General features: G+C 41.7%; 2 protein-coding genes across 3 annotated transcripts in view; one reads left to right on the forward strand and one right to left on the reverse strand.

Moving 5' to 3' along the window:
* ADPRH (ADP-ribosylarginine hydrolase) overlaps nt 1-5642 on the forward strand; it is a 107533-nt gene extending 101891 nt beyond the window's left edge. The window contains exon 5 of the transcript XR_008374881.1: nt 5609-5642. The gene's annotated coding sequence lies outside the window, so the exon portion shown is untranslated. The remainder of the gene's footprint in view (nt 1-5608) is intronic.
* Nucleotides 5643-7235: 1593 nt separating this feature from the next.
* Nucleotides 7236-14601, reverse strand: LOC128567360 (cytochrome c oxidase copper chaperone). 2 transcript variants are annotated; one of them, XR_008374882.1, is made up of 4 exons: nt 14340-14601; nt 12139-12227; nt 8716-8770; nt 7236-7365 (listed from the first exon to the last, which is right to left on the reverse strand). XR_008374882.1 is itself a non-coding variant. In XM_053564592.1 (3 exons), the coding sequence occupies exons 1-2, from the start codon at nt 14444-14446 to the stop codon at nt 12143-12145; spliced, it is 192 nt and encodes a 63-aa protein (XP_053420567.1). In that variant the 5' UTR covers nt 14447-14601; the 3' UTR covers nt 7236-7365; nt 12139-12142. The 2 variants fall into 2 exon arrangements, 1 of the variants encoding a protein (XP_053420567.1); XM_053564592.1 differs by lacking the exon at nt 8716-8770.
* Nucleotides 14602-23602: the final 9001 nt, after the last annotated feature.

Genomic DNA, 23602 nt, shown 5'->3' on the forward strand with positions numbered 1-23602 from the left:
GAGCAGGGAGGTCAGAAGCACAGGAACAGAGAATCAGCCAAGGCTCTGCCTGGGATAGAATTTCAAAGCAGCTCATCTTTCTCAGCCAGCCTGCCCAAACCGTTGGCCCTGACGCCTTAAAGAGACAGGCAGACCCATTAACTATACTGTCAATCCATGTATGTGCTACCTCAGCAGAGAGTACTAACATGTAACAAGCAGCTATTGTTCCCTCCTCATCTCATACCTACCTAATTTTTAGTTTTTTTTTTTTTTTTCCTCTTTGAGACAGTGTCTTACTTTGTCACCCTTGGTAGAGTGCTATGGTGTCATAGCTCACAGCAACCTCAAAGTCTTGTGCTCAAGTGATCCTCTTGCCTCAGCCATCAAGTAGCTGGTGCTACAGGTGCTTGCCCCAACGCCCAGCTAGTTTTTAGAGACAGGGTCTCCTTCTTGCTCAGGCTGGTCTCAAACTCTTGAGCTCAAAGAATCCACCTGCCTCGGCCTGCCAGAGTGCTACGATTACAAGCATGAGCTACTGCGCCTGGACTCTTTTTTTTTTTTTTTTTTTTTAAATAGAAGAAACAGGCTCAGAGGTCAAGGAACTTGCCCAAGGTCACAGAGCTGGTATGTGAGTAAGGATTAAAGTCCAGTCAGTGTGACTGTAAATTGTATATTTCTGTGCTATACCAACTTGATAGGTACTTGGAGGAGTTTATATAGATGCAGATACAGGCTTGTTTACTGCAGCATGGGTGATATAGATGGCAAGAGAATCGGAGATGCACAACCCCTCACTTGGCATACAGGGACAGTGATGCTGACGCCCACAGGACAGGACCTGTCAAAATGGTGTGTTCTTTTAAGGAAACCCACAGACATATGAAGTCCAAAGCACAACAGAAAATATCTGGAAAGAAACAGGGAAGAAACAGAAATCTTATCATTTGGTGAGTTGATTTAATTCAATAAGCATTTATTCAGGAAAAACTATGTATTCCAGGAACAGGGGATTTATAAACGAATGAAACAATTATCACCTTCAGCTCGGCGCCAGTAGCTTAGTGGTTAGGGCACTGGCCACATACACTGGAGCTGGTGGGTTTGAACTGAGCCCAGGCCTGCTAAAAACAACAACAACTACAACAAAAAAAATAGCCAGGCACTGTAGTGGGTGCCTGTAGTTCCAGCTACTTGGGAGGATAAAGCAAGAGAATCGCTTAAGCCCAGGAGTTTGAGATTGTTGTGTGCTGTGATGCCACGGCACTCTACCGAGGGCGACATAGTAAGACTGTTTCAAAAAAAAAAAATCATCACCTTCAAGAAACTTTTGGTCTAGCAGGGGGGACTGACCCAGAAAAGAATTGCAATCCAATAAAGCATACCCAGAATTCAAAGGAAGGACACTGATGGGGAAGCAAAGAATTCAGTCTATAGGGACTTGTACTATACTGCCATAACCTAACTAAATTAACTACAATTCATGAGAAAACATGACAGGGACGGTAACGTGGAAGCTTGACTAGGAAGATGAGTAGGTGTTCCCCAGCTGGGGGAAGGCATTCCAGGAAGGGCAAACAGAATGTGAAGTCAAGCCTAGAAATAAAGCAAAAATACGTGCCATAGTTGGGTAAGACAGAACATCTTGTATGTGAATCAGAAAGAGTAGCAGGGCATGAGCCAGGAGAGGCAGGCTGGAGCCAGATTATTTAAGTCAGCTGGCTGTGTAGTGCCACTCAAGTGTGATCACACACCCAGCCTGGAGTCCAAATTGTTTATTACTGGTCCACGCTGAGATAAAGGCAAAAATAGAGTGTTGAGATATTTTTATAGCAATATGACAGTGAAACTTCGAATTTAGTAACAAAAACTTTGGGCTTATATAGTGTCTTTTTTTTTTTTTTTTTTTTTTTTTTTTTTTTTTGTAGAGACAGAGTCTCACTGTACCGCCCTTGGTAGAGTGCCGTGGCGTCACCCGGCTCACAGCAACCTCTAACTCCTGGGCTTACGCGATTCTCTTGCCTCAGCCTCCCGAGTAGCTGGGACTACAGGCGCCTGCCACAACGCCCGGCTATTTTTTTGTTGCAGTTTGGCCGGGGCTGGGCTTGAACCCGCCACCCTCGGCATATGGGGCCGGCGCCCTACCCGCTGAGCCACAGGTGCCGCCCTATAGTGTCTTTTAATATGGTCGGTGGCGCCTGTGGCTCAGTGAGTAGGGCGCCAGCCCCATATACCGAGGGTGGCAGGTTCAAACCCAGCCCCGGCTGAACTGCAACCAAAAAATAGCCGGGCGTTGTGGCAGGCGCCTGTAATCCCAGCTGCTCGGGAGGCTGAGGCAGGAGAATCGCGGAAGCCCAAGAGCTAGAAGTTGCTGTGAGTCCTGTGACATCATGGCACTCTACTGAAGGCGGTAAATGTGGCTCAAAGGGTAGGGTGCCGGCCCCATATGCCAGAGGTGGCGGGTTCAAATCCAGCCCTGGCCAAAAACTACAAAAAAAAAAAAAAAAAAAAACACAAAACTATATGGTCGTTTTGTAATTTTTTTTTTTTTTTATTTCAGATTGACATGAGGTACAAATGATGTTACATTGTTTGCATTTCTTAGGTATAGTTGAAGTTGTGGTAGAGCCCTTCACCCAGGGGGTGTACTGTATACCCTTACATTGTTCCCATTAGCCGGGAGCTTAGCATTCCTCCTCCCTTCTCCTCTTTCCTCTTTCCCTCCCCTCCCCCAATTTAATTGTATTTTTCTCATGTGGATTTTTAGTTGTTTTTCTATTGTTTTCATATTGGTATTGCATACGTTGGATACTTGCTTTTCCATTCTTGTGATACTTTACTAAGAAGAATGCGTTTCAACTCTATCCAGGTTAATACAAAAGATGTAAAGTCTCCATCTTTTTTATGGATGAATAGTATTCCATGGTATACATATACCACAGTTTATTAATCCATTCATGTGTTGAAGGGCACTGGGTTGATTCCATCTCTTGGTGATTGTGAACTGAGCTGCAATAAACATTCTGGTTGTTTCTTTTAATATTTCATTTTCCCAGTGTTGGTTTGTGATGAGTTGAAAAAAAAAAGCTGGTTCTTCACCAAATATGGTTTGAGAAACACTGAGCTTGAGGTTAATGCTTTCATTATACATATCAAAATAGAACAGAAACATGAGGGCGGCGCCTGTGGCTCAGTCGGTAAGGCGCCGGCCCCATATACCGAGGGTGGTGGGTTCAAACCCGGCCCCGGCCAAACTGCAACCAAAACATAGCCGGGCGTTGTGGCGGGTGCCTGTAGTCCCAGCTACTCGGGAGGCTGAGGCAAGAGAATCGCTTAAGCCCAGGAGTTGGAGGTTGCTGTGAGCTGTGTGAGGCCACGGCACTCTACTGAGGGCCATAAAGTGAGACTCTGTCTCTACAAAAAAAAAAAAAAAAAAGAACAGAAGCATGATTTCAGGCATTGGGTGCATACAGGCCATCCCTGGCTTATGAACAAGGTAGGTTCTGTAGTTTTGTTAAATTGAAGTTGTATTTAAGTTGGAACAGCTACATTTACCTATTACCTGTAATAGCCGCCATGCATGTGTGAGTCATATGTCAGTCAGATGTTTGTAACCTGGAGACTGCCTATACTGCCCAGCTGATCTGAGGCAGATACTATTGTCTTCCTGTAGCTATTTCCTCCTTTTCTTCAATTTCTGATTTTGCTTGGGCAGTATGTTTTTTTTTTTTTTTTTTTGAGACAGGGTCTCACTATGTTGCCCTGGGTAGAGTGCTGTGGCATCACAGCTCAGCAACCTCAAACTCTTGGGCTTAAGTAATTCTCTTGCCTCAGCCTCCCAAGTAGCTGGGACTATAGGTGCCCACCACAACGCCCAGCTATTTTTTGCTTGTAGTTGTCATTGTTGTTTGGCAGGCTTGGGCTGGAGTCTAACCCACTAGCTCTAGTATATGTGGCTGGCACCCTAGCTGCTGAGCTACAGGCTCCGAGCCTGCTTGGGCAACATGTTAAAGAAGGTGGGCTTCTCTCTTCCCCAATTACCAAGGCCTGAATTAAGATTCATTAAAGCCAAGCATACTATCTCATTCCTGTTGATAGCAACTGGCATAAGAGTGGGCATGTGATCAGTTTGACATACGAGGAAATGCGTAGGGGAGCTTCTGGGGAAATGTATATACACTGATAGACAGCAAGGCCTGCTACCGTTCATCTAGGCTTAAATACAGCTGTGTGACAACGGAATGCATGAAGTTACTACAGTCACGAGAGAAGATATGCCCAGGGATGAAAACGATAAAGAGCAGAAAATGGAACAAGCCTAGGTTCTTGAAAGCACCATTGAGCCATTGTCTTATACCTGGAACTTTCGATCTATGGACTTTATGACAGGGGAGATAAATTTACTTTTCTTTATTGCAAGCATCAGAATAGTTGGCTATTCTTACTTTCGGCTGAATATACCCTAATTCAGCTCTCCCTAAGGACCTCCGTAACAACTACATTTCAGAAAACAGTTCTCTGAACATCTGTCAACTGTCAACTTACTATGTCCTACCAATAATTTTCTCTCTAAAGTTTGAGTAAACTACAAGAGGAACTGCTCCTATGAACTCAATTTGACCATTCAGGATAACCTGGTTGATAGGTGAACAAGATGATGTAGTAGAAAACTGGCTATGTCAATACCCATTTTTGCCCTTCCTCCTTTGTAACAGAATTTCAGTTTTGTCTAGATATCAAACCTACAAATGGACTGGCATCGGGGGCAGTATGTGTGTGTAAGCTAATCAGACCAGGTATTCTGGTGACTATTACTAGTCCCTAAATGTACACATAACCTAATTTGGTTCAATAAAACTAAAAGTCTATACCTGGGGAGTGGTTTTTCTTTCTTCTATTAGACTTACACACACACACACACACACACACAATTGACTTTATCAGTCTAGAAGAGAGAGCTCTGATGACGATAGTTGGGTAACATCACTGCACCTACAGCTAACTTTAATTCTGGACTTCTTCCACTGCATGAAAGTTTTCCTTGATGAAGATTTTTATTACTTGCTGTCAAAAGTACGATAATTGATACAGATAGAACTACCGTCTAGCAGTTTTTAATAGCTAAAGAAATGCTAGATATTTCACACATGCACTTTTTTTAGGAAAGCATCTTGGAATATCCATCACAGAGTTGACCAAAAAAATTTAAGTATCTGATATATATTGTTTCAGACTAAGACCCAACTCCCAAAATGGCATCTGACATATAGCAGGTGCTCTATAAAACATCTGTTTAATGAATGAATGTGTGAACAATAGGGAATGTATTAAATTATGGGAAGTCTTAAGAGGGACTTCATCCAACAAATGCAGTCAGTGTAAAAAAAAAATAGGTAAAAAAAATATGGTAAGTCACAGAATGGATTTACACACAGCCAACACAAATGACGTTGTAGAACAATAATCACTAATGGTAAAATATATTAGGGGAGAAAGTCAATAATGTTATAATCCCATTAAAAACACATATCACAAAAAATAATCTCCCTCTTATTTTAAAAAATATATAAATGTATTGGAAAATTCTGGGACAGTGTATGCCAGAAATTACTGGGTGATAAGGTTATAGATTCTTTTTTTTTTTTGTAGAGACAGAGTCTCACTGTATCGCCCTCGGGTAGAGTGCCGTGGCGTCACACGGCTCACAGCAACCTCTAACTCGTCACACGGCTCACAGCAACCTCTAACTCGTCACACGGCTCACAGCAACCTCTAACTCGTCACACGGCTCACAGCAACCTCTAACTCGTCACACGGCTCACAGCAACCTCTAACTCTTGGGCCTATGCAATTCTCTTGCCTCAGCCTCCCGAGCAGCTGGGACTACAGGCGCCTGCCACAACGCCCGGCTATTTTTCTGTCGCAGTTTGGCCAGGGCTGGGTCCGAACCCGCCACCCTCGGCATATGGGGCTGGCGCCCTACTCACTGAGCCACAGGCGCTGCCCGAAGAAACTGACTTTTTTTTTTTTTTTGCAGTTTTTTTGTTTCTTTTTTATAGTTCAAGAACATATTCAAATGGAATCTGGAAATCTATGCCAAGGATATGTACTGGGTGGGAAGTAGTTTATACCCGTCTTAGCAATTATCTGCAAACCATAAAGAATTTACTAAAATAAAAGTAATATCCAAATGAATATTCAAGTAAAAATATTGAACCAAAGAATGAGAATGCTAATAACTCAGTGCCAGATACCATGCTAAATGCTTTATAGACATTATTTCAATTAGTGCTCTATAATTTTTAAGTATTACTTCTATTTTTTTTTCAGCTAAGAAAAACAGACCCAAAGAAGCTGTGACATGCATAAAGACACACAGTCAGTTGTTGAACCTAAGTCTGTCATACTTTAAAGCCATGCTCTTAATTAGAAAGGTATCCCGAGGAATCATTTAATTCAACTCCTTTATTTTATAAAGGGAGACATTTTTCCCAACACACAATGACACCTATATATTATATATCCTTAGTTATGTTCCTCAGTATCTTCTGTTTTTGAGGTTTTAAATTTAATGTATTTAAAGGCCAAATATGATCGATAGCTTAATTAGCCCATAAGCAGCTAAGAGGACCACAGAGTTGCTGCACTAAGTCACCTGTTCTATTCTAGGTGTCACTATGGCATAGCATTGAGCTGTTTGATTAGTGACTTATTGGACCAATCCAGCCTCTAGCTTGGGCCAGCTTCTGGTTAATAACAGACAACTGTCTGTCCCCTAGGAACTAAATTTATGATTCTAATCTACCCTAAAGTGTAACTAGCCACGCACAGATGTCAAACAGTTGAGCTCCTCCAAGGCAAGCACCTTGATTAGGTTCAAAATCTAAACCAACTTTTCCAAGGACAGCCAGTAAAGAACAATAATGGTTAAAATATTAAGACTAAAGTCTTGTCCAGTTCTTGCCTTTAAGTTAAAAATTAAAAAACATGTGTTGAATGAGATGATTATGGCTACTACAGTGATTCTGAATTGGTAAAGGACTATGAATCTTTAATTCTATTTTTTGAGATTTTATTGTCTGAGATCAGTGTCTGTCTTCTCGTAAAAACAAATATCCAGAGTTCCCAAAATGATATAGTAACGAGAACATAAGAAAGTTATGTTACAAGATGTGTTGATATAGATCTTTTAAGGGGGGAGGGAAGCCATATATGTGTGAGGAACACAGAAAAAAAAATACACATGAAGATCATTAACCAGGGATATTTTCCTCTTTTTAATAAATTATAAATACTTTTTCCATTTATTAAAGCTCATCAAAGAACTCCCAATATTATTTAGTCTTCTCCATTCTTCAGTAATTACATATTCACACAGCAGGGAACCTACAGGAAAATTCATTTTAGAAAGTCAGATTTTAAACATCATGCCAGGGCTCTGAATTTAAATTCCTCAGTCTAATAATTAACTAATTGTCACAGTTATTAGTTTAAACCAGTCATAACAGACAAAACCCACATTTTTAATTTGTTTTGCCTAACTAAAAACATCACTGAAACCATTCATTACATGTTTAAACTTTTAGTAGCTTTTAAGTAAATACTGTCTCTCTCTCCTCAAAAATACCTTTACCATAAAAAAGGCTAAGGTGGCTCGGCGCCTGTGGCTCAAGCGGCTAAGGCGCCAGCCACATACACCTGAGCTGGTGGGTTCCAATCCAGCCCAGGCCCGCCAAACAACAATGACGGCTGCAACCAAAAACATAGCCGGGTGTTGTGCCAGGCACCTGTGGTCCCAGCTACTTGGGAGGCGAGGCAAGAGAATCGCTTAAGCCCAGGAATTGGAGGTTGCTGTGAGTGGTGATGTTACAGCACTCTATCCAGGGCCACGGCTTGAGACTCTGTCTCAAAAAAAAAGGGCTAAGGCATTTTATTTTCATAGATATTCACAACAGGAGACTTGCAAACCCCTCTTTGGTGATTCAAGTATGTTTGACAATAATCCACAGAGCAAAAGGCAGAATACAAGGCACTTCCTGTGTAGTTACTCACTTAATCCCAAGGGCAAAATAAGGGCGACACTTTTAAAATCTATTTGGACAGATCAGCAAAGGAGAGTAGCAGAGATAGGGCTGCTGGTCTAGTCACGTCAGTACCAGGATTCTCACCCCTATTCTAGTTCCTATAATTCCTGAAGACAGAGAACACCACTAAAAAGATAATTAAATTGGGCCAACTCCAGGTCTAATGCAGTACTTCTCTCATCTAGCCATTCCCTTCATTTGGTTTCAATAAAAGGATAAACCCACATTAAGATACAAACATCTAAACTTTTTTCTAAAAGGCTCAAGGGAAGAATACATTTAAGCAAAAGTATGGGCAGGAAAGATAACCAAAAATGAAGCCATTCAACATTTCTTGTTTTTTTTTTAGAGACAAGAGTCTCACTTTGTCGCCCTCAGTGGCATCACAGCTCACAGCAACCTCCAGCTCTTGGGCTTAGGCTATTCTCTTGCCTCAGCCTCCCAAGTAGCTGTGACTTCAGGCAGCCATGACAACGCCTGGCTATTTGTTGTTGCAGTTTGGCCAGGGCCAGGTTCGAACCTGCCACCCTCAGTATGGAGCTGGTGCCCTACTCACTGAGCCACAGGCACTGCCCAGCCATTCAACATTTCAATGATAGCAGCCCTAGCACCATTACCTTTTTGCTATTGACTACATATGAAAAGGGGTTACCTGGCAAAAAAATCCTGAATGTAAGCCTCTCTGGTTTATCTCTGGGTACGAAGACCTTGAGAGAAAGGACCATCAGTCTTATCTGGGCATTTTACAGGTCTTAATAAACGTACTGAATGAATAAATGTCCAAATGGCAGAAATGACCCTTTCTCTGGGTAACACAGGATAAAATTCTCATACATAATCAGTTGTTTCTATGTAAAAATCTTAAGTTCAGTTAAACTTAATGAATACTGAGTATTACCACTACTCAGGGCTAGGCCTTTACTTTCAACAATTTTGTCTCCAAACAGGGTTCTCTAGGTTCTTTGACTCCAAAAGCCAGAAAAACAGTAGCCACTCATTTCCTCTTTGCATTTTTTTTTTTTTTAACTTTTGGGGAGGGTGTGGTTGTTGGTGGTGTAAGTGGCAGACAGAGACAGACACAATTTTATTTATTTATTTATTTATTTTTTATAGAGACAGAGTCTCACTTTATGGCCTTCAGTAGAGTGCCGTGGCCTCACACAGCTCACAGCAACCTCCAACTCCTGGGCTTAAGCGATTCTCTTGCCTCAGCCTCCCGAGTAGCTGGGACTACAGGCGCCCGCCACAACGCCCGGCTAGTTTTTGGTTGCAGTTTGGCCAGGGCCAGGTTTGAACCCACCACCCTCGGTATATGGGGCTGGCGCCTTACGGACTGAGCCACAGGCGCCGCCCTCCTCTTTGCATTTCTAATTAGGTTCTAGGTTGGCTTACACTCCCAGTAAAAGAAGTAGTCATAAAATAGAAGAAACTGTCTAGAATTGTACCTAGTTTTTCTTTTTCAGTAATTTTCAAGTCTCGTCCTTTGCTACTATTAAATCTTCAGGTAACTTATATTTAGAATTATCTCTGCTACTACTATTTCTTCAGCTGAGGCCTGTGTGGTTGTTAAAAGAGGAGTGCACTTAAAAAGCACAGAAGAGGCTCAGCGCCTATAGCTCAAGCGGCTAGGGCACAGCCACATAAACTGGAGCTGGCGGGTTCGAATCTAGCCTGGGCCTGCCAAAATGACAACTACAACCAAAAAATAGCTGGGCATTGTGGCAGGCGCCTGTAGTCCCAGCTACTTGGGAGGCTGAGGCACTCTACCCAGGGCAACAGCTTGAGACTCTTGTCTCAAAAAAAAAAAAAAAAAAAAGCACAGAAAAAAGTTGGATTATGAATACAGAAACATTAAGGTTTTGTGTTTTTAAAAATAGTTAATAGGTGGTCAGGTGAGATGGCTTGTGCCTATAATCCTAGCACTCTGGGAGGCCGAGGCAGGTGGACTGACTGAGACCAGCCTGAGCCAGAACAAGACCCTGTCTCTAAAAATAGCTGGGTGTTGTGGCCAGCGCCTACAGTCCCATCTTCTTGGAAGGGTGAGATAAGAGAATTGCTTGAGCCCAGGAGTTTGAGGTTGCTGTGAGCTGTGATGCCAGAGCACTCTACCAAGGTCAACAAGCAAGACTGTATCAAAAAAAAAAAAAAAAAAAAGTTAATAGGTATACATTTTGAGAATGCACTCCTCTCCAAATTTATTTATTTTATGAAATGATTCATCATGCAGGTTTTTTTAAATAACCATCTAGTCTAAAAGCCACTCACATATATATACCATACTAAATATGGAATCACAAAATATACTATTATGGTTCTTTTTTTACAAATTAAAAAAAGTGAAATGCAGAGAGGATTAGTATCTGGACAAAAGTTAAATGCAACTAAAATAAAAAACATGCTCAAGTAAACATTAGGAGGCTCAAAATGAAGCCTCAGGACTTTTAGCCTTAACTGTTTTCTACTATAAAGTGATATTTCTTATCAGCTCTGGGCATGTTACTTATCTTTTTTTTTTTTACAGCTCACTAAAGAAGATTGGGCTGTATGTGAAATTTCAGAGGCAGGAAGAGGTGAAAGGGAAAGAAGCCAGACTCTCTTTCTCTTCTACTATAATATTGGTACGTGGCTTTGACATTCTCTCTCAGTAGTGGTGTGGTGCGGAAATGTGGGAAGGGAGTCTGCCTGGAGACCAAAATTCTGAAACTGCTAAACCCATCTGGGGAGTTATCTCAAAACTAAAAATCTTAATTTCCTGATTTATTATTTATTTAATTATCAATCCTCTATTGAGTACCTACTATATGCCAGGTCCTGTTATAAGTGCTGGGCATATAACAAGTCAGTGAAATAGAAAATTCTACTCTCTGACAGCTTACATTCTAGTTCCAGTGAAGCAACACAGATGACTAAGGAAATTACCTAATATGCAAGTGACAGTGTTAATTCAGTACCTCAATCTCACTAGTTACAATTCAAGGGCTTAATAGCCACACACAGCAAATGGCTGCCAGACTAAAGAATGCAGATCAGAACATTTCCATCACAGGAAGCTCTACTAGACAGTGCTAGGATAAAGTGAAAGGGAAGGAATGCTAGTTTACATGGGGCATTGAGGGACAACCTCGCTAATAAGACTTTCGAACAGGGCGGTGCCTGTGGCTCAGTGAGCAGGGCGCCGGCCCCATATACCGAGGGTGGCGGGTTCAAGCCCAGCCCCAGCCAAACTGCAACAAAAAAATAGCCGGGCGTTGTGGCGGGCGCCTGTAGTTCCAGCTACTTGGGAGGCTGAGGCAAGAGAATCGCCGAAGCCCAGGAGTTGGAGGGTGCTGTGAGCTGTGTGACGCCACGGCACTCTACCGAGGGCCATAAAGTGAAACTCTGTCTCTACAAAAAAAAAAAAGACTTTCAAACAGAGATCTGAATGAAGTGGGGAGTGAGCTAAATTGATAATTGAAGGAATAGCTTCCACACAAAAAGCAATCAGTTATTTGTGTTACTGTTGGATACAGAGCACTTAAGGTTCCTTTCAGCATTAGAAATTTAGACTGAGGTTTTAGATTTATTAGAATAAAGCATAGTACAAAAGAAATAGCAACAATTCCATTTTCATTTTGCAGAGAGCACTTTTTCCATGGGTCACCGACTTTCTACCAGAAGCATTTACTGAAGACCCACAAATTCAGAAAAAAGAAATAGAAATACTTCAGAAAAGTATTTCCCTTTCATTCCTTTAAGTCAAACAATGAAATATTTTGAACTTCCTACAGCCATGAAACCTAACTCTAACATAACTAAAGGCTTTTATTTTAATTTTTTTTAATTATTATTAAATCATAGAACTAAAGGCTTTTGTCAAACCTTTCCTTGAAAGCTAAGTTCTTCCTTCCCAAATCTGCTGAATGCCTCTCAATTTATTAGCAGGATTTACTCTCTACATTGGGAACTGAAAAATCGTTACTTATTTTGTGATACTTACGCATGTTAGATTAACCAAGTGAAGCACCTTTTAGATAGAGTATTGCAGGATGGCTGCTAAATCTGTAAAGAATGCACAAATTTGAAGCAATAAGCTCACCATTTCATATCTTAAATCCAAGGGCTCTCATACACTCCTTGTGGGCCTCAATTAGGGGTCCACAGTGTTCTTCTCCTTTCTCGATGATACTATAAAACAAAACGTATTTGTTATCTAAGTAGTAATTAAGCACATTAATAAATAAGCATGCATGACAACGACAGACAATGAGCCAGAACATGGGTATGGTGGAATGCTGTTACATCAGCTTGTTTTTATTTGATCTTGTCCTAGTTCTATGCATACAAAGATATCCCACAGATAACTAGTTTGAGAGGGAATCTGATCAGAAGTAATTACACATATCAAATATTGCCTCTTTTCCATATCTAAGGAATAACACTGCTCCATAATGAAATAAATAGACTAAATAAAATGTTAAAAGAAGGGCAGAGAGAAGAGCTTAATTTTCATCTATTATCACAGAGAAATTAACTTTCTGATTCTGCCCTACATTCAAATACACCTAAATAAATCTACTGCTAATCACAAGACCACCCAACAATATATACATCAAACGGATTTGGTAGTCAGGAGACGAAGAGGAACTCTCTTCATGATGATCAAGTAACTTGCTTATAAAATCCACAAAGAGTAGGAACCCACAGCCAGAAAATGTAATTTTAGCAGATAATCAAGTTAAATTCAATTACAAGAAAAAATTGACTCCTGAATACAGATATTTGGGGAGAAGACATAGTGGTATGAGGCAATTGATGCAAAAGGAATTTAAAGAGGTTAAGTTCTCCTCCCATGAAAATGTTAGCCATCCTTCAATATAGTTCTAGGGCTGCCTGCAAATGGGAGGGAGTGTCTGGGATAGTAAGCTTCTTATATCAGCTAGCATTACTGAACATTTATGGAATACTATACATAATATGCTAGGCACTTGATGTGGATTATATCTACAGTCCCCAGCCTTCCCAGGCCACAGACTAATTAATACTGGTCCCTGGCCTGTTAAGAACCAGGATGCAAAGCAGGTGGTGAGTTGTGGGAGAGCATCTGTATTTACAGCTGCTCCCCTTCACTTGAGCTCCCCTCCTGTCCCATCCCCCTCAGTGGTAAAACTTGTCTTCCATGAAACTGGTCCCAGGTGCCAAAAGGGCTGGGGAGCTGACTTATAGCACTGACCCTTCCAATAATCCTGGAGGCAGATACTTTTATTAGGCCCACTTTACAGACATACGAGGCAGATATGTTAGATAATTTAGTCAAGGTCACCAAGTTGGTGGGTTAATTCAAATCGTGACTCTGGATCTCAGGCTCTTAATCTTGATGCCATACTATATGAACATTCAATAGCCCTGGGAAGCAATTTCTTAATCAGATTCGTCGTTCAATTCTCTCTTCACAATTATCTGCAGAGTACTAATTACTATTAAAGCACTGAGTTCCTACACTTTCATTATCCCTTTATGCCTATTATGATTTCTCTTCTTTTTATGTCGACTATTTCTCCACTTGTGAGGTCAAAGAGGCCGGAGGGAGAGGTGTACACTCATGCTATCTAAGGACTCCTTCTAATGAGATTTGGTCCACAAAGGAGGCTACATAAAGAAGGAACGAACAAACTCTCCTCTAGGAGATGATGATAGATGAACTATTCTGAATACTATAATGTCACCTACATGACAGACTGGTTAACTTTTAACTTTTGGTTGCCTTTGAAGGGTTGAAGGGGAACTCTTCAGAACTGTAAGGAATATACCCTGTGTCCTTCTATCTCCAAATTTTAGGAGAGAAAGCCTTAGCAATCACCAGAAAATTTTTACTCTTTGGTCTTGCCAAATCTTCGGAAACAGTCCCTTACAACGTGGTATGCCAATCGGTTTATCTCCATTAACTTAAGCCCCTTTAAATGGGGTAGCATCTTTATCCATTTCAACATCTTCATAACTTAGGGAATGGCTAAGCCTTAACATATGCTTAAAAAACATTTGTAGGAAGGCAGGATTCCGTTGAGTGAAGCTAGCCTCGGGCCAATCTGACCTCTCTCTTCTCCCATCGTTTCCCGGACTGAGCTACATGCTAACTCAACAAAGAACTAACCGTGACATCTGCAGGGCGCTATAACTCTCTCGCGAGCGCCGCAGAGCTAAGGAAGGGCGAAGGGTAGAGGGCAAAGGGCAGAGACACCGGAAGGCACGACCGCGGCGCGCGGGACCCGTCGGCCGCCCCCTCCCCGGCTGCGCACTGACCACGCATCGCGCGCCTTCTTGGTCTCTGGGCAGGCGCAGCAGGGCTTCAGCGGCTTCTTTTCCTGAGACTCGGACGGAGCGGTGCTTGCAGCCGCCACACTCGGCATCTTTCGTGCCAAGAGCAGCTACCAGCGCAAACACTCTAAACTAGCAGCCTCAGCAAACGCCGATTCGCTCGCAGCCACTTCCGGCTTTCGCTGTAAACAAGACCGGAAGTCTTGCCACTTTCCCGGATCTGGAGGAGGAGCGCGTCCGGACGAGAGGCAAAACGTGGGCCGGATCAGAGGGTGCCTCTTCGGCGCATGCGCAGGGGCCGGCTAAAAGGTCAACCTGGAGTCTTCCAAGAAGACAGAAATGTCATCCCAAGAATGGAGAAGCAAGATACGATGTATTCTGTTCTAATATGGAGGTAGTAGATGAGCTAATACAAGGGGGTGTAGGGGAATGAGGGAGTTGGGCGAGGCAGGGAGGGGGGTGGTAACGGTGTGGGACACACCTCTTGGGGGCGGGACACAATTATAATATCTAACAGAAGTAATCAGTGTACCCTAATTCTTTGTACACTCAACGATTAGCAAGCAATAATAGTAATAAAACTGATCCCAAGCAATAATAGTAATAAAAAAAGCTGGCTCTATTACTTTGAGCTGTGGCAAGTCATTTCCCCTCTTTGAGCCACACAGGTTAGCAATTTAGCTGAAACCAAAAAAGAAAAAAAAAAATAGTACCAAGAAATCGCTCAATCCTCCAATTCCCCCACCCACCGCCACCACCAGCTGCACCATCGCTATGAAATGTCAAAACCGAATTCCAGGAAGGTGAAATGACTTATTCAAGCTAAATAAGACTAAGCCACCACTGAAGCCAGATCCATTAGTATGTTGCGGTTTTTCCTTTCTTTCTTTCTTTTCTTTTGTGGAGACAGAGTTTCACTTTATTGCCCTCGGTAGAGTGCCGTGGCATCACACAGCTCACAGCAACCTCCAACTCCTGGGCTTAGGCGATTCTCCTGCCTCAGCCTCCCGAGTAGCTGGGACTACAGGCGCCCGTCACAATGCCTAGCTATTTTTTTGTTGCGGTTTGGCCGGGGCTGGGCTTGAACCCGCCACCCTCGATATATGGGGCCAGCGCCCTGCTCACTGAGCCACAGGCGCCGCCCTATGTTGCCGTTTTTTATGCTGGAGTATTACATGCATGTCTCCCTGTGCATAGTTTCCACCTCCACCCTTTGCTAAGAAGAGCAAAGACATATGAACAATCCACAATGTCAGAGGAAAATAAGGTCCGTTAAATCCCTACCTCACACACGTTAAATTCTCTAATAATTTTTGTTTGTCCCCTAGCCAACAGATTTGATTTTGGTATGAATTGCTCAATATTTGTTAATATGCTGGTGCTATCCGATTTCACTCTTCAGTAGGTCCTTGGTCTCAGGAATTGGAAGAATGAACCCACGGACCACAGATCAGTGGTAAGATAGGACTTTTATTAGAAGTTAGAAAGGAATACAGAAGAAGTAAAAAGCACCAGAGCTTCTGGAAGGGGGAAAGAACTGAAGAACTCCCTCCGGAGCTTCCATGTGGACTCTTTTATCTAGTGGTCTTCAGGCTAGAGGATTGGACATGGCTGGCAGTTCGTCCTTTATTTGTCCCTGAGAAGGGATTAGGGTGTGCTCCTACCCAAGGTGGAACCACCCAAAAAACCATCACAGGCTGCTTTGTTCGCGATCTTATCAGAGCCCAGAGGGTGTGTCCCGAAAAAGGCAGTCTTCTGTGCCTGGAAATGGGGGTCTGACCTCTGAACGCACCTGGGCCTAGAGAATGGGGGCTCCCTGTCTAGCCCTGAGTGGTGGACTCCTGTATCGCTGGGAAATAAAATTGAAAAAAATACCTTCTTCCATGGTGTTTCTTGAGTTCAGTTAGGTAGATAAACAAACTGGTGCCCATGACATTTGCAACAGAATAAACATAATCACTGGATTTTTTTCCTGCAAAGAGTTGTTGGAAACAGGGAATGAATTCCTTTTTTTTTTTTTTGGTTTTTGGCCAGGGCTGAGTTTGAACCCACCACTTCCGGCAAATGGGACTGGCGCCCTACTCCTTGAGCCACAGGCGTTGCCCATGAACTCCTTTTTTAAAGTAGGACTTGGAGGCATTGTCCAATTGCTGCCCAGTGAAAGATATTTTGGGTATCAAACTTACAATATCACCTAATTAAAGTTTCTTTTTATATTTTAGATATTTAATTCAGGGAATCTATGGGCCTATCTGTCAACTAGTGCCGTATATGAGTATTTTATGTATATGTATTTTCCAAGTTACCAAGGCCATCCCCATTTTGTCAGTAATTTATATATGTGTATTTTCCAAGTTACTAAGGCCATCCCCATTTTGTCATCCCCATTTTAATAAGCATGATTTTTATTTGATTCTGGATTGATATTGAAAGGGGTCTCTGAAAAGCAAAAAGCAGCCCTTGTCTATTTTTCAGAGGAAACTGTGTAAATCAGAGAGCAACCCTGAGAAAAATAGTTGAAATTGACAAAGCATAGAGCCAAAGAAGATTAACTAACAGGAATGAACTTATTCAAAGGCAGAGGGAACAATGGGGCAGGGGGTACCTGTGTAGATTGAAAGGGGGTTGTGAGAAGGTGAGGGAAGTCATTTTTCTTGCAGAGTAGATGATGGCTGTGTCTGAGACTGATTACACAACAGATGTTGATCTTGCACCAGGGTGAAAGTACCTGTAGTGAGAGTAAGATGGAGTCAGGCAAGCTAAGAAGGACATGACACAGCTGGTCTGGACGGTTTAGGTCCTGCCTGACCTTCACTCCCTGTCTCCCATTCTTACTGTTTTGTAAATTTAGCTTCCACCATGATGATGCCTATTTTGAGTAGTTTAGGTGGATTGATTTAGGAGATTAACTTTTGAAATGGAATGTTGTAATAGGTTACTGAGTTATGCTGAAGGTTAATGGGGTCTTTGCTTTGAAATATGCAAATTATGAAAGAATGCCACATTGGAAAAAGGTAGCTTTGGGTATATAAGAAGTCAATATTTGAGTAAGGATTGGTGAGCCATTTCAGCCACCCCTCTATTGTTAAGCTTCGTCTTAACTTTTGCAGAGCTTTTTTATGTCTTTCGATAGACTCTGACTTCTATAACGTGGCATGTACTCTTTTATTTCATCCTGGTTGTTGTGTCTACTGGGAAGGGGTACATTAACTGAAAGCCTCTGGCCAGGTTACCTCCCCTGGTGTGGCTTGAAGTGCCTCCCTGGAAGGAACGTGGATGGATTCCCCATGAGGGGGAGAAGCAGATTTTTTTCCCTGGATTTCTTTTAACAAGGGACCATCTCCAGTCCTAGTCTGTTTTTTGTGGTTCTGTGTTCCTTAGTGGTGTGTCTTTTGATTCTTTGACCACCCGAAAACCCGCTGGCTTTTTAAAGCTCCAACATGCTTTCAGTATGTTTAATAATACATTACCCTAAAGCTCTAACTTCACCCTCATCCGTTATTATGGATTCTTACAACTAAATGTTCACTCACAATGTTTAGGATCTTGATAATCAAAAAGTGCACTTATAAATTTAATATACAATAAATGTACTTTAATCAATAAGGAAAAGAAAGCAGGCGTACAATCATTTGGTGAAAATTAAACATTACATCAAAAGAAAGGGCTCTAGATGCACTAAAGGCCTACATGTGAAAGATTAAGTTAAGAATTGAACAGAAGGGTGGTGCCCACAGCTTAGTGGATAGGGTGCCAGCCACATACACCAGGGCTGACGGGTTCAAACCCGGCCCAGGCCAGCTAAAACAACGACAGCTACAACAACAAAATAGCCAGGCATTGTGGTGGGTGCCTGTAGTCCCAGCTACTTGGGAGACTGAGGCAAGAGAATTGCTTAAGCCCAGGAGTTTGAGGTTGCTGTGAGCTGTGACGCCACAGCACTCTACCCAGGGCGACAGCTTGAGACTCTTGTCTCAAAAAAAAAAAAAAAAAAGAAAAGGAATTTAACAGAAGATAGTAGAGAGGAATATTTTAATCCTGAAAGGTGGGGAATGACTTATTTTACATTTCAAAAATACAAATTTATGTAAAAAGCATGGATGGCTCAGCACCTGTAGCTCAGTAGTTAGGGCACTGGCCACATAAACACCAGGGTTGGTGGTTTCCAACCCAACCCGGGCCTGCTAAACAACAATGAGAACAATAAACATAGCCAGGTGTTGTGGCGGGCACCTGTAGTCCCAGATACTTGAGAGGCTGAGGCAAGAGAATTGCTTAAGCTCAAGAGTTTGAGGTTGCTGTGAGCTGTGATGCCACAGTACTCTACTGAGGGCAACATAGTGAGACTCTGTCTCAAAAAAAAAAAGCATGGATGAAGTTAATTACACCATAATAAAGACTTGGGGTTTTACATAGGACACAAAAGGCAAACTTAACAAATAGACAACAAATTGGGAGAAAATATTTGAAATCTCTTTATACATTTTTAAAATTAAAAAATGTGCTTATGGCTTGACGCCTGTGGCTCAAGCAGCTAAGGCACCAGCCACATACACCTGAGCTGGCAGGTTCGAATCCAGCCCGGGCCCACCAAACAACAATGATGGTTGCAACCAAAAAAATAGCCGGGTGTTGTGGCAGGTGCCTGTAATCCCAGCTACTTTGAGGCAGAGGCAGGAGAATTGCTTGAGCCCAGGAGTTGGAGGTTGCTGTGAGCTGTGATGCCACAGCACTACCCAGGGTGACAGCTTGAGGCTCTGTCTCAAAAAAAAAAAAGTGCTTACGTAGAATATATAATCAGTTGAAACAATATAATTTTCAGCCACAATATCTTCCATGTATGTAGGGCTATTGAGTTTGTGAACCATTATTTAATCTTCAGAGCAGCTTAATTATCTATCTATCTATATAAGAAAAGATCGAGGTTCAGAGATGTACACAATTTGTTTAAGGTCACAGGAAAGTGGCAGTCCTGAGCCTCAGCTTCTCCCTGTATCCTAGCTAATGTACCACTTAATTTGTCTAAATGTAAGGCAGTATTTATTTTAAAATGAACCATTGATTGGTGTTTACTTGTGCTACTGAATTTTTGTGAATAGGAAATAAATGAGGAAGAAAAGGGGGAAATACCTATGAGAGTTTCGAGAGTTAAGAGAATTGAGATAAACTGTAGACACAGATAATAGATCAAACAACTGAAACAGCTATGTTTGGCCTACTTTCCTTCCCTGATGAATGAAGAGAGGGTACTGACTTCCGGGTAAGCTACTATTGGCAGGCCTCAGGCAAAGAAGTTGGGTAGCAGTCTCCTGGTACTTTCTTTAATCTGCTGTGTGCCAAACATTACCAAACCCTTAGTTTCCTCCATGAGCATAGTAACCTTTAGTCTTTCTTTATTTTGTTTAGAGACAGAGTCTAATAAAGAGCTGTGGTGTCACAGCTCACAGCAACCTCAAACTCTTGGGCTTAAGCAATTCTCTTGCCTCAGTCTCCTGAGTAGCTGGGACTGCAGCTGCCCACCACAATGCCACAACGCCTGGCTATTTTTTTTTTGGTTGCAGTTGTTTAGCAGGCCCAGGCTGGGCTCAAACCCACCAGCTTTGGTGTATGTCGCTGGCGCCGAGCCAACCCTTAGTCTTTCAACAAGTGCTTCATTGGGATGAAATATTCTCCTGCCCTTGAAAAATAATACCAAAGATTGTTCCTTTCTGAAATAAAATATTTACATTTATATCTGTCTACTTAACTCTTCTCATGTTTCAGAGTGGTACAGCTAACTCAGACATATGGATTACTTTTTTTTGCTACCTTTTAATTTATGAACAAGAAAACTTTAAGGTCAACTTTTCTTTTTTGAGATGGGGCCTTGCTGTGTTTCCTAGGCTGGTCTCTTAAGTCCTGGGATTAAGCAATTTTCCTGCCTCATCCTCCCAAGTAGCTAGTATTATAAGTATGCGCCACTGCAGCTAGCCAATGTCAACTTTTGATTTTTATATTATGCTTTTCTTGCCCAGCCTGAATGACTTTAGACTTGGGGGATGGCTTGTTTTGGTATTAAAGGAAAAGTATGAATATGAAATGTATTATTCTCTATTTGACCCCAAGAAAAATCTCAATAATCTACATCCCCTGAGAAAAACAATTTTAGAGAGCTATAATTAGAGATTAAATTGAGAGTAGGCAACTGATTGGGACTAAATAATAAAAGATGGCATGCAACTATCTGTTTTACAAAGGCAACTCCAAGATGAATTTGATTAGTATCTTTTATATTAAGCTCTCACTTCTAACTTTAACTAGCAATGCTTTACTCTTAAACCTCTGGGACAATTTGCTATTGCTATAGTTGCCAAATTAGTAAGTATTAAAACTTGAAATGGTGACTGTAGTGGACCTTTTCACAGTAAAGTGAATGTTTATTGTATGGTACCAAATGGGGACATTAGCTCCCAATGACATCAAATACCAATTCTGTGGATTGAATGACAGTCCTGGTATTATAACAAGCAACAACTTCGGAAATAGTTTCTAAAATCCATCCAGGATAATGGTATTTTTTAGCCATTTTTGGGCCTAACTATTCCAAGATGTAAATAAAGGGTGGGTAGTTAAGGTTGGTGGAGAAGGAGTGACACCATATTCTGAGAAAAAAGACTTGCTAGTCTTAAATTCTCATTGGCCTAGCCGATAGGTGTACAGTCTAACTTACAAAGGTAAGTAAGATAATTTTTGTATCTATATGTCTGCCCCTGTCAAAAAAAAACAAATAAAAGCTTCCCAATTTCCACAGGTAATTGTGTGCTGTATGGCAATCTCTGTATCTTTTTAAGTACTCTGTAGAATCTACAACTTTACTGTACTTACCTGCCACGGTTGTATGAAAGCTCAGTCACAGATGAAGGACAATTATTACTTATAGCAATAACAGCAGCAGAGTATCAGCATTTTCTTGCCAGTTCCCTGAGCCTCAATTCCAACAGGATAATGTAAAGGTCAGATGATAGCTGCCTACACATTGGGTTGAATCACAAGAAAGGAGCAGTGAGCTTAGGAAACCCAAACTTTAATAATGGGCAGTAAAATTGTCTGCCTTCTGCCCTCAAAGTGGACACTATCTCTGTCTTCCAAGGTCGTGTCCTAAACAAACAAAGGAACAAAGGCAGACAGTGCAGATCCTTGTAAGACATGCTGAAATGTGAGCACTCGTGGAGAAGTGTTATACAATAAGGCTGGGTATTTCATTTTAATTAAGTTTTATTGACCAACACCCCTTTCCAATATTAAAGTTTTTTTATACAAGTAAACTAAATGACACAGAACCTAATTTAGTCACAAATTGCTGTTACTATGGACTGAATGTTTGTGTCCTCCCATAATTCATCTATGAAGCCCTAATCCTCAATGTGATGATTTTTGGAGATGGGGTCTTTGGGAAATAATTAGTTCTAGATGATGTCATGAAAATAGAGCCCACATGATGATATTAGTTCTCTCATAAGAAGCCAGAGCCCGTTCTCTCTTTGCCATGTGAGGACACAGCAAGAAGGCAGTTGTCTGTAAGCTAGGAAGAAAGGCAGGGCCCTTACAGGAACCGAATTGACTCACATCTTGATGTTTGTCTTGCTGCATTTCAGAAAGTTATTTATTCACCCAGTCCATGGTACTTTGTTATAGCAACCCAAGGAGACGAAGGCAGTGAGGTAACCACAAACCTAGGGGCAATCCACATTTATCATTTCACAGTTTCCATACCTCAGGAATGTGGACATGGCTTAAGTGGCTCCTCTTAAGACATCTATCAAGATTTTGGCATCTAATGTTCTACCAGGGCAGGCTATACTTCCAATCTTACCCCGTTGTTGACAGAATTCAGCTATTGTAGGACTGAGGGTGACTGATCCTGGAGGTCACCTTAACAGTCTGTTCACCGTGGGTTGATTATCTAAAGTGTGAAAATTGGTCATTCAAATGGAGTTATTACTGTCACGCACAACAAAAATTCAGAATGAGTGGGTCATAGGGGGAAACACTCAGGTCTCAAAAGCTGACTCCAGAAACTGTCCTTGCAAGTTCAATCCAGGAAAACAGGTGCTATAATTTTAAGACTAGTTTTACGATGAATGACTACCATGATTTTGAAACTAGTTTTACCTAATTACTGTTTCAGCTTGCCAGGGTTTACCAGCTCTTGCAAAATGCCACAAGAGTCAATGAACTTTCTTTTATAAAAACGTATATAACTTTTCTCCTTTCCCAATAAAACCCCAACATTTTCCTTGTTCACTGGACATTATCAGAGACACATATCACTCTATTCATTTGTCCCAAGTTGCAATCCTGTTTCTTTGTTTATTCCCAAATAAACTCTTTTTGCTTGGAGGTTTGTCTTTACATATTTGTTAGTGACATTACATGATGCCAGAAGTGGGATGTGAAGCTGATTCACCTAAGAATGGCATTTCATACATACACTCAGCCCCTTGACCCTCTACTTCTACTGGTTATCACTTGCCCCATTAAGTCTCTTTTGGATTGAACTATTTTTCTTTTGATTTGCCTTCTCTGACTTTATTTGGGGTTTGTGTAGAAAGGGCTTTTCTCTTCCTGTTTATGAGGACTTCCATTTATGATGTATTCCTGTTAAAGAAGGCTTTGTTGTTGCTCCTGATGAGTATATACTTTACTTTCTGGTTCATTTTATTTGCTTGTTTTTATTTTGGCTCTTCATGTTTGGCTTTCACTGACTTGCCTGGATAACTTTATTTATAAATGGGCTCCCAGAATTCAAAGCTATACTGAAATAGCCTCTGTTAGAGACTCTATCAGGGGTCCTCAAACTATGGCCCACGGGCCACATGCAGCGATGTGATTGTATTTATTCCCATTTTGTTTTTGTTTTTTTTGTAGAGACAGAGTCTCACTGTACTGCCCTCGGTAGAGTGCCGTGGCGTCACACGGCTCACTGCAACCTCTAACTCTTGGGCTTACGTGATTCTCTTGCCTCAGCCTCCCGAGTAGCTGGGACTACAGGCGCCCGCCACAACGCCCAGCTATTTTGTTATTGTTGTTGTTGTTGCCGGTTGGCCGGGGCTGGGTTTGAACCCGCCACCCTCGGCATATGGGGCCTGCGCCCTACTCACTGAGCCACAGGCGCCGCCCCTCCCTCATTTTTTTTTTTTTTTTTTACTTCAAAATACAGTATGTGCAGTGTGCATAGGAATTTGTTCATATTTTTTTTTCTAAACTAT

Source organism: Nycticebus coucang, chromosome 16 (assembly GCF_027406575.1).
Source record: "Nycticebus coucang isolate mNycCou1 chromosome 16, mNycCou1.pri, whole genome shotgun sequence".
NCBI lineage: Eukaryota > Metazoa > Chordata > Mammalia > Primates > Lorisidae > Nycticebus > Nycticebus coucang.